The sequence below is a fragment of the Barbus barbus genome, assembly GCF_936440315.1.
Source record: "Barbus barbus genome assembly, chromosome: 22".
NCBI classification, from domain to species: domain Eukaryota; kingdom Metazoa; phylum Chordata; class Actinopteri; order Cypriniformes; family Cyprinidae; genus Barbus; species Barbus barbus.
In genome coordinates, this window is record NC_136750.1 from 1,969,223 (window position 1) to 1,980,000 (window position 10,778).

The 10,778-nt window shown below is 35.1% G+C and overlaps 2 protein-coding genes across 4 annotated transcripts in view; both read left to right on the forward strand.

Annotated features, from left to right (window-relative positions):
• The window catches only part of LOC306888069 (latent-transforming growth factor beta-binding protein 4-like), a 62,410-nt gene extending 60,557 nt beyond the window's left edge, over positions 1–1,853 (forward strand). For all 3 annotated transcript variants that reach the window (XM_079446194.1, XM_079446196.1, XM_079446195.1), the window contains 2 exons: positions 509–658; positions 753–1,853. In XM_079446194.1, the coding sequence (XP_079302320.1) occupies positions 509–658; positions 753–889 (287 nt within the window). In that variant the 3' untranslated portion in view covers positions 890–1,853. The remainder of the gene's footprint in view (positions 1–508; positions 659–752) is intronic.
• Positions 1,854–9,502: 7,649 nt separating this feature from the next.
• LOC306888182 (estrogen-related receptor gamma-like) overlaps positions 9,503–10,778 on the forward strand; it is an 8,619-nt gene continuing 7,343 nt past the window's right edge. Inside the window, exon 1 of the mRNA XM_079446357.1 lies at positions 9,503–9,604. Coding sequence (XP_079302483.1) covers positions 9,549–9,604 — 56 coding nt within the window. The 5' untranslated portion in view covers positions 9,503–9,548. The remainder of the gene's footprint in view (positions 9,605–10,778) is intronic.

A 10,778-nucleotide genomic window follows, 5' to 3' on the forward strand; every position in this document is an offset into this window, starting at 1 on the left:
AATGATGACATAGGTTAAACCAGTCCAAGATGGTGTGTTGGCTGATTTTAGATTATAACTCACAGAAGTTGTTATTTCTATTTGCGCTTTAATTTATGTTATGATGCAAACATGCACTGAACAAAACTTGGCCATTACATTCATAAGCTCAACAGAAATGTGTAGGATTGTTTATAATGCAGCAATCAACACATTTCATTTTCACATTTTAATTTAATCTTGATAGCAATAATATATTTAGTTTAATTGTGCCCGTTTATCTTAAATTTGATGGGCTTTTTTGTATATATTTGGGGACATTTTTTTGCCTTAAGCCTCTGTTAAATTCCATCACTGAATGTAATGATTTTGGACATTTAATTGCATGTTATGTACAATTATTTTTAGTTTGATAATATGTAATTGTTTAATTCATTTAAATTGAAATAAAGTGTACATTTTGTGAAAACTCTGCACTCGTATGTGGTGCATGAACACAGAAGGAGCCGTGATCCTGTGTGTGTTTTAGGGAGATACGAATCATACGGGAGTCTGAGTTCAGAAGAGTGTGGTATTGTCCACGGCTGTGAAAATGGCCGCTGTATTCGCGTGGAGGAAGGTTACACGTGCGACTGCTACGACGGCTATCAGCTCGACATCACTAGCATGACGTGCATAGGTATCCCTTCCTTTTCATACGGAGATTGTTCCTCATTGCTCCTCCATTCTCAAACAGCCTCACCACTAAAGATGTGTGTGTTTGACTCCTGCAGATGTGGACGAGTGTGAGGATGAAGACACGCTGGACTGCGTTAACGCTCGCTGCGTGAACACGGAGGGCTCGTACAGGTGCGTGTGTCTCAGGGGCTTCATCATGTCCCGAAGACCCAACCACTGCATCCCGGCTTGATCGAGGACTGCATTTAAAGACTTACTAATTGTCGTTCCCTATTTCCACCATTGCTGTAAATTGTTGATTTTATGACAAGACTTGTGTGTTTATCCAAAAGTCTAATACTGAAGCTTTACACACGAGGCTCAATACTGTTGTACTCAAAAGAAAAATCGGTAACACTTAAAGCCTTTATGTATAATGCATTATAAAGGTATTTGTAATGCATGTTGTAATGCAACATTTATCTCTACATAAATAATTATAACCAAAGTTAAAATGCATTCTAATATTTGAAGGTTTGTTTTTCATGCGTTATATTTTTCTAGACGTGTGTTCAGTGAATAGCTGCATTATAATGTATATGAACTCTAGTTCATGGGATGCATTATGAGATGCATTACAAGACATAATTAATGCATTAAAAACTTATCTTACGTTTATAATGCATTATATATAAAGCGTATATCAAACTAATTATATATTAATGTGCTTTTTCATTGGTTTAAATGCAGGCCAGATGAGCTTGAATGTCTGTCAGAAATAGCTACGAAACTGCATAAACTAGAAGTGCTTTTTTAAAAGTGTTTTTACTCAGATTTCATATTTATATACCCATATCAATGAAGGCAATTCCATGTACACTATATATAAATATATGTATTTTTGTCAGAATTTCACCACGTTGCTATTTGATACTGTAAAATCTCTTTTCTGTCACGTAACACAAAATGCACTGTATTTGCGGGGAAATGCAGTCGTGAACTGCTATTGTACATTTTAAGACATCTCAGATGTTTGTTACATGTTTGTATGTGTACGTTTTTGATATCTTCTATGTCGTCTGGAAATATATTTGCACACGTTCCCACCGATCACGAAGTGTTTGTTTTGTTGATGAACCTCCTGAAAACCAAGCGCTTCATGATTTTTCCTCTAAATGTGGCTGCCGATATAAATGAAATCCCGTTGTTGTCATTCTTAGGCCGTCTCTCTTTCTCTCACGTGCTTTGTTTGAGAAGGTTTGTAACCAGCTTATCTCTGCGTGCTCCTAATGTGTCTAGTGTTTACATGAATCCAGCTCATAAGTCCTTTTATAGGCCAATCCGCCCACATCACTCAGCCAAGCCGATTAACGGGTTCACTTCGCTCATAATGTACTTCGGTGGATTGCAGCGAGCAGCGGAATATCAGCTTTCACTCCATTGTGGCTCACGTTACCGGCCAACAGCGTAGTGGAGGATTTCAGTTTTCCCTGCAAACTTCCTCTGATCCTCCTTTGTTGATAGTACTCGAGTGTGTTGAGGTTAAACACGGCCTGAACTGGACTGGCATGAGTACAAATGACTCAGTCACTCGCAAACACACAAACATAGCCATGCCAGACTGGAATTGGCTGCTGAATGTTTATGGTGGAGTTTTAGGTCAAAGTTCTTGGATTCAGTTAAGTTTCCACTGACGTCACCGTGTAGTGACACAATCATTGATTTACACGCTGCGGTTACAGCTACGGGTGATTTAAGAAGATAATTCTATTCATTGTGTTGCTGTGGTGGGAGAGTGAATCTCACAATGAAATGCATGGGTCATGTTTAACCCCAAAATTATATATACAGTGCCCTCCAAAAGTATTGGAACAGTGAGGCCAATTCCTTTATTTTTACTGTAGACTGAAAACATTTGGGTTTGACATCAAGAGATGAATATGAGATGAGAGATTAACATTTCAGCTTTTATTTACAGGTATTTTCATCTGGATCTGATACACAATTTAGAAGATAGCACCTTTTTTTTGAGCCCACCCATTTATATATATATATATATATAAATATATATATATATATATACACATACACTCACCGGCCACTTTATGAGGTACACCTTGCTAGTACCGGGTTGGACCCCCTTTTTCCTTCAGAACTGCTTTAATTCTTTGTGGCATAGATTCAACAAGGTGTTGGAAACATTCCTCAGAGATTTTGGTCCATATTGACATGATAGCATCACACAGTTGCTGCAGATTTGTCGGCTGCACATCCATGATACGAATCTCCCGTTCCACCACATCCCAAAGCTGCTCTATTGGATTGAGATCTGGTGACTGTGGAGGCCATTTGAGTAAAGTGAACTCATTGTCATGTTCAAGAAACCAGTCTGAGATGATTTGAGCTTTGTGACATGGTGCATTATCCTGCTGGAAGTAGCCATCAGAAGATGGGTACACTGTAGTTATAAAGGGATGGACATGGTCAGCAACAATACTCAGGTAGGCTGTGGCGTTTAAACAATGCTCAATTGGTACTAAGGGGCCTAAAGTGTGCCAAGAAAATATCCCCCACTTCATTACACCCCCACCACCAGCCTGCACCATTGAGACAAGGCAGGATGGATCCGTGCTTTCATGTTCTTTACACCAAATTCTGACCCTACCATCTGAATGTCGCAGCAGAAATCGAGACTCATCAGACCAGGCAACGTTTTTCCAATCTTCTATTGTCCAATTTTGGTGAGCCTGTGTGAATTGTAGCCTCAGTTTCCTGTTCTTAGCTGACAGGAGCAGCACCCGGTGTGGTCTTCTGCTGCTGTAGCCCATCTGCTTCAGGGTTTGATGTGTTGTGCGTTCAGAGATGGTATTCTACATATCTTGGTTGTAACGAGTGGTTATTTGAGTTACTGTTGGCTTTCTATCATCTCTAACCAGTCTGCCCATTCTCCTCTGACCTCTGACATCAACAAGGCATTTTCATCCACAAACTGCTGCTCACTGGATATTTTCTCTTTTTCTGACCGTTCTCTGTAAACCCTAGAGATGGTTGTGCGTGAAAATCCCAGTAGATCAGCAGTTTTTGAAATACTCAGACCAGCCCGTCTGGCACCAACAACCATTCCACGATCAAAGTCACTTAAATCCCCTTTCTTCCCCATTCTGATGCTCGGTTTGAACTTCAGCAAGTCGTCTTCACCACATCTAGATGCCTGAATGCCTTGAGTTGCTGCCATGTGATTGGCTGATTAGCAATTTGCGTTACCAAGCAATTGAACAGGTGTACCTAATAAAGTGACCGGTGAGTGTATATATATATATATGTATATGTTTTGTTTTGTTAACATATTATCATGACAAATAAATTTCCCCACAAAATTATCCTTAATGTAATACTACATAAATACACATATAAATAATTTGATGAAATTCATATTTTCCAGACACATTTTTGTTTAACTGACATTAAAATTCAGTAAAACATACTAACATGATATATACATCTGTACTTTACAATTAAAATAATTTCATTCCTAATTTTATTTTATTTTTTTCATATTTTCCTGAACAAATTATCACCGTTTCCACAAAACTATTGTGCAGCACGACTGTTTTCAACATTAATAATAATCAGAAATGTTTCTTGAGCAGCAAATATTAGAATGATTTCTGAAGATTGGAGTAATGATGCTGAAAATACAGATTTGATCACAGGATTAAATTACATTTTACAATATATTCACACAGAAAACCGTTGTTTTGAAACATAATAATATTTCACAGTATTTTTCTGTATTTGTGATCAAATAAATTCAGCCTTAAATGCAGCAAAAGAGACTTCATTAAAAACATTTTTTAAAAATATTTCTGACCCCATAGTAGTGTATATATCCGCAATGACATTTGGGAATTTTTATTCAATGTGTATTCGATTCATATTTATTTGAATTACCATGTATTTTATAAAAAATAAATAAGATAAAAATAACTGCAGATCATAAACATATTGTATATGATTTAGTTTTAAAATATTTAACATACAAATAAATTTTTTCCCTCAAATTGTCTGCATGCAGATAAGACTTCTTTCAGAAACAAACAACAAAAAAAAGACTTCTGATTATAATTTTATAAAAATGTCTTGTTTTATAATATAATTTCTTGATTTCTAGCTGATATTTGACCCTGCCATTTCTTGAGAGTTTCTGTGAGTGTCTGTGTTGATGGAGTTTGAGAGTTTGAGTGTGTGTTGCTGTTAGTGTTAGTGATGGTGAGAGTCAGCGATCGGTCAGATTGCCTCTCTCTCATGACACTGCAGTAAAGAACACACCGGCACAGCTCCCGATCTCACACACCGCATGCGAGCGTCTGCTAGAGAAACACGAGCGTGAGCGCTAAGGGCCACATGTGCTCGGTGAACGATGCCGACACGAATTGTTTGAAGTTGTTGCTGAGGAGGCCTCTCCTGGATTAAGGCCTGTGGGGAATGAGACAGGTGTTCCTGGCCGGCCTAGACACTAATCCTCTCACCTGCACTGGGTCAGAAATGGGTCAGTGTTCCGTAACACTCCAAAACAGGGTCATCACCTCACGCCCCAAACCGGGTCAGCATCTCACAGCTGAGCAAGCCGAGTGGCCCATATTTCTAGGAAGCGCTCTAATCCTCCTCACACCACAATATAACTCTGTGAGTTATGTAAATCCACTCCTATAATGAGGACAGACACTTTTGTGGAAAACACTGAAAACAACTGTAATGATTATGTAATGGATGATGTGCAGCTGCTCGGGTCTCGTGGTTTGTCTTGTTTACTCCGTGATAATGACCATCTGATTGTACATGATCCCACTTATTTCATGCAAAATCATCATAAATACATAGGGATGAAATATTGATTGCGTAGCTGTGCTAATATTCCGTATCTCTGCAGCTACTATGAAGGTTTTTTTATTAATATTTTGAATTACACACTAAAAAATAAATCCATAAAAATAGGGCACAATGTACTGTATTTATATGAATTTTCTGTTGATTTTTTTTTTTTTACCCTGTATTTTGCACTACTTTAGGTTGTGTTTTAGGTTATTTAAGGTTAATGTTAATTTTGCACTTTTGTAATTTTTGTATTTTATATATATATATATATATATATATAGTTTTTATTGCAATTTTAGTTATTCTTGGTACATCAAGTTAAACTAAATAAAAATGAGAAATGTTATGAGAAAAAGTCATTTGTTTTAATATATCAGTAGTTTTATTCATCTTTATTCCAGTTTTAGTGATTTTAGTACAAGTTAAACTAAATAATTATTTCAGTTAAATTTAATTTTATTATTATCATTTTAGTTAATAATGATAACCTTGCAAAAATATAAGGGATCCCAGATGAATAATAATTTATGCATTGTTGCCATGACTGCTGAATGCTGCAATTGACCAGAATGAAGTATTGCAGGATGGATCATTTATATTTATAGATTTAATAATCCAATATTTGATTTATTAATTTTACCATTTAACCCTAGAACTATAATGTGTTTATGATTTTGACTCATTTTTAATTAATATATTTAAAACAAAGAAACATTATGCATTTTCTGTAAAGATTACAATGAATAATAAACATTTCAGATGTTGCACTATTTCTAGGTCACTAATCAAATTGGTTACATTGATCATGTGACTATAGACAGACATTCAGATGTTGTTCTTTCATTGAAGCATGAAAATGAGCGTCAGTTTGTACACAAACGTGTGGCTCTTTCAACTTTTCATTGTAACTGTGATGATAATAATTTGTGCTGAATCATTTGTATATTTAAATGAAATAATGACTCTTAGAGAATGTATCTCACTTCATAACAAAGTACTATAAGGTTATGCAGAGATAAGCATTGCATCACAGTGTGTGAGACAGACAGGTGTATGATTCTCATAGCAGGTCACTGGAGTACAAAGAGTGCAGCTAAATACTGAGCCTCAGCACTTTTTCAGGCATCATGGCTGCATCATGTAATCCTGCATCTGCACAAATCCTGACCTACTGACTGAACATCCACAGCCGCGCTCCCAATCTGACCACTACCAGAAATAAACCTGTGTCTGATGCCTTCGTTTGGATCACTAATGAAATAAATTTTCACCTTTAACATATTAGCCTAAACCAGTGCAATTATCCAGTAAAGGTTTACACTAAAGTTTATGTTTTGTCAAAATTAATTGACTGCATTAGTTAGGGTTATTATAGTTAACTAAAAATAAAAACTATTTTATAAAATAAAATATAAAATAAAACAATCAAACTGAAAAAAAACTTTTTTTATTTAATCTAGTTGTAAACTTTTCTCAGTTTCATTAATTTTCCTAGATGCACTAAAATGACTAAAAATAAAAATGAAATAAAAATGAATTAAAACTACGAAGACATATTTTAAAAAGCTAAAATCACAAAACAGCAAAATTACTAAAATGCAAACATAAAATATAAAAATAAAAACTATTTTAAAATATTAATAAAACAACTATAATAGTATCTCAATGATAATATTATATAACTTTTTTGCATAACTTTGATAATATGATACTAAAATAGGTAACTAATAATAAAGAGTGCTTCTACAGTATTTAAAAATCTTTGCTAATGTTAATTTCAACGTTTAGCTATAGTACTACAGTTTTAAAATCAAGAGTTGTACCTGTTGACATTCGTTAATGCACTGTGAATTATTAATAATTATCTCAGATAGGTCATTCAAGCTATCTTGGAGAGGTGAGGTGTACAAGTCGCAACATCTAGCTACTGGGGTGCCTCAGGGCTCAGTTCTTGGACCACTTCTCTTTTCTGTCTATATGGCATCACTAGGTTCTGTCATTCAGAAACATGGCTTTTCATATCACTGCTACGCTGATGACACTCAACTCTACCTCTCATTCCATCCTGATGATCCGACGATAGCTGCTCGCATCTCAGCATGTCTAACAGACATTTCTTCCTGGATGATGGACCATCACTTTCAACTCAACCTCGCCAAGACAAAACTGCTTGTGGTTCAGCAAACCCATCGTTTAATCACAATTTCAGCTTGCAGTTAGACACATCAACCATAACTCCTTCAAAAACAGCCAGAAACCTTGGAGTTATGATTGATGATCAGCTGACTTTCTCAGACCACACTGCTAAAATTACCCGGTCCTGCAGATTTGCTTTATTTAACATCAAGAAGATCAGGCCCTTTCTTTCGGAACATGCTTCACAACTCCTTGTTCAAGCTCTTGTTCTGTCCAGGCTGGACCATTGCAATGCTCTCTTGGCAGGTCTTCCAGCCAGTTCTATCAAACCTTTACAATTAATCCAGAATGCGGCAGCAAGATTTTTTTTTTTTTTTTTTTAATGAGCCGAAAAGAATGTACATGACACCTTTATCCGTTTGCACTGGCTGCCATAAAATAGCTGCTTGCATAAAATTCAAGGCATTAATGTTTGGCTACAAAACCACCTCTGGCTCTGCACCCTTTCAGACTGATGTGCCTCTAGAAGCTTGCGTCACATCTCTTCCATCTTTATTTGACTCTCTAACTCTAGCACTCTCTATTCTAATCCTGTTCTTTAAACATATATATATATATATATATATATATAAACTGCCCCTTTTAGACTTGCTCTCTATTCATTTACTAACTGATTGTTTTCTTTAAAAAAAAAACTAACACTAGCTTGCTCTATTCTTTTTCTATTCTATCTGTTTTCTTTTTATTCTTTATATAATTAAATAAATAAAAACCTTGCTACGTATACTGCGTTAGCTTACTGAGACTTGTTATAGCACTTGCAGATCATTGCTCTTTTGTTGATTTTGCTTGTTGATTGCTTCCATCGTCCTCATTTTTAAGCCGCTTTGGATAAAAGCATCTGCTAAATGAGTAAATGTAAATTAACATGAACAGTTGTATTTTATGAATTAATATTAACAAATAAATTAATCAATAACTTGCAATACAGTCATTAGTTACATTTTATTTTAAGGTGTCCTAGTTACAGTGTAATTATGCATACAAGTGCTGAGTAATATTAATTTCATACATTTTCTTGTAATTATGTATAATTAATTGTTATTACAATAGTAAGTACGTGTAGCACGCGCATGCACTGCTTATTGTTAGTTCATGCATTAACTAATGTTAACAAATGAGTCCTTATTGTAAAGTGTTACTATTTTTCTCTCTCAAAAACCACTTAACATACTTCACTATGTAAAAGACGTCAACTAAATGGTTTTTGCTGTGGTATATATTCCCCAACTTTACACTGACATGGACTGAAAATCAATCAATGATTCGAGTGACATTTGATGGGACTTAAACTAGCAGCGATCCTGTAGTTCCAGTACAGAGAACTCAAATTTTAGTCTGTTTTGAGGGTCAACAACAGAGGCAGCAACAAGGAAATGAAGCAGATTTGATGTGGCAGGAGTGGTTTGTTGGTGTTTGCAACCAACTGCAGATAAGGAATGTCTTTATATTTATTTACATACAACAAAGAGCCTCGGTCACTGTGGAAAATGGATTAAAAATGGGGTGGAAATGGGGGGTGTAAAAATGATGAAAAAAGCATAATCTCAATTACTCTCCACAGGTTTCATTGTGTATTGAAGCCCATAAGAATGCATTCTTTAAATTTGTTGCTTTACGAAACAACTGATTTGCAGATGACCTGTTTATATTGTCGTTTTTGAGGATTTGACCTGTCAGTTATGAGAGCTCATCAATAGGGTTTTAATCAGCATGCATCTGGATTAGATTAGACCCGCCCACCGCCACGCATCACTTACATAAACCTGACACTCGGCAGCTCCTGCTCAGTGTGCAGCTCCGTTCCCTTCTTCACAGACAGTCCCTGGGGAACAGTAGTGATGGACCTCAAAGAGTTTTGCCTGAGTGAGAACTTCCAGTTTCTAAACCAGCACAAGTAAGCAGGACTATTACTGTTACAAATCCATGTTTATTTATTACTTTTTATACCTACACTCTGCAGAAAGAGCTGTCATATGTGTTACATGTCAGTTGCAGCTCAAGGTTTTCATTAATTAATAAAGAGTGTTTTCTAAAAAGCAAAATTAACTTTTTGTGCAGGTTGTAACTTTTTGCAACTCTTTGATTTGACTAAAACTGCCAGTAACGAAGCTTCAGTTTACAGTTTTAATGGGCTGAAACGTTTGTGGTGTGTAATGTGATGACACAAGACTGTTTGAAGATTTCATGTCATTGCAAATATGTAAATAATGCTTTACTTTTCATTATGTATCATAATTGTGCACTGCACTTTGCAATGCATAGAACGTTCTTTAAGCTTATCTTTAAAACTACTGCTTCTACTCTCTACTGCATACAGGCATGATGTTTTTAAGATATGCAATATTTCACTTAAGTTTGAACTGACTAAATTAGTACGCTAGTAAAAAAACTAATAATAATATATTTAAAATACATTTATTTCAAACTACGTATATTTCAAATCTATTAATATACTGACATATTGCATGAGACTTACTGATATAAAAATTGTAATTAAACTTATACTGCTTGTGCACAATGCACTTTTTTATATTAAACTTAAAATGTGTTTTCATGTCACTATTGATGAAGACTATGACCACTATCAGTCTTTAAATGTAAGATATTTAAAGTGTACCTGAAGTAAACTTGCAATAGTTCCATTTTAACACAATCAGTAAATCTTTAGTTGGACTTAAACACTACTTCCACACAATTAAAGTGCATTAGCACAAAATTAGCTGATCCAATTTAGCAAACTGTAAGTATATAAGTTTAGTATACTAAAAGTACAACTGCAGGGTATTTTTTATTAAGTACGTAAATATGTAAATGTATTTGTAGTATACTTAGCATTAAATAAATGTATTTCAAATACACTTTAGTTTACAATTTTTTCACTAGGGTAGTAAATGCTTCTTTTTTTTAATAGCTACATAGCCTAATAATCTAAATAACCTAAAAGTCATTAATTAATAACCGAATCATTCATAAATATTATATGTTGCTTAACAGGTCCACAGATCATACAGCAGTTTACATTAAAAAGATGATTATATAAAGACACTATCTATTCAAAAGTATGACAT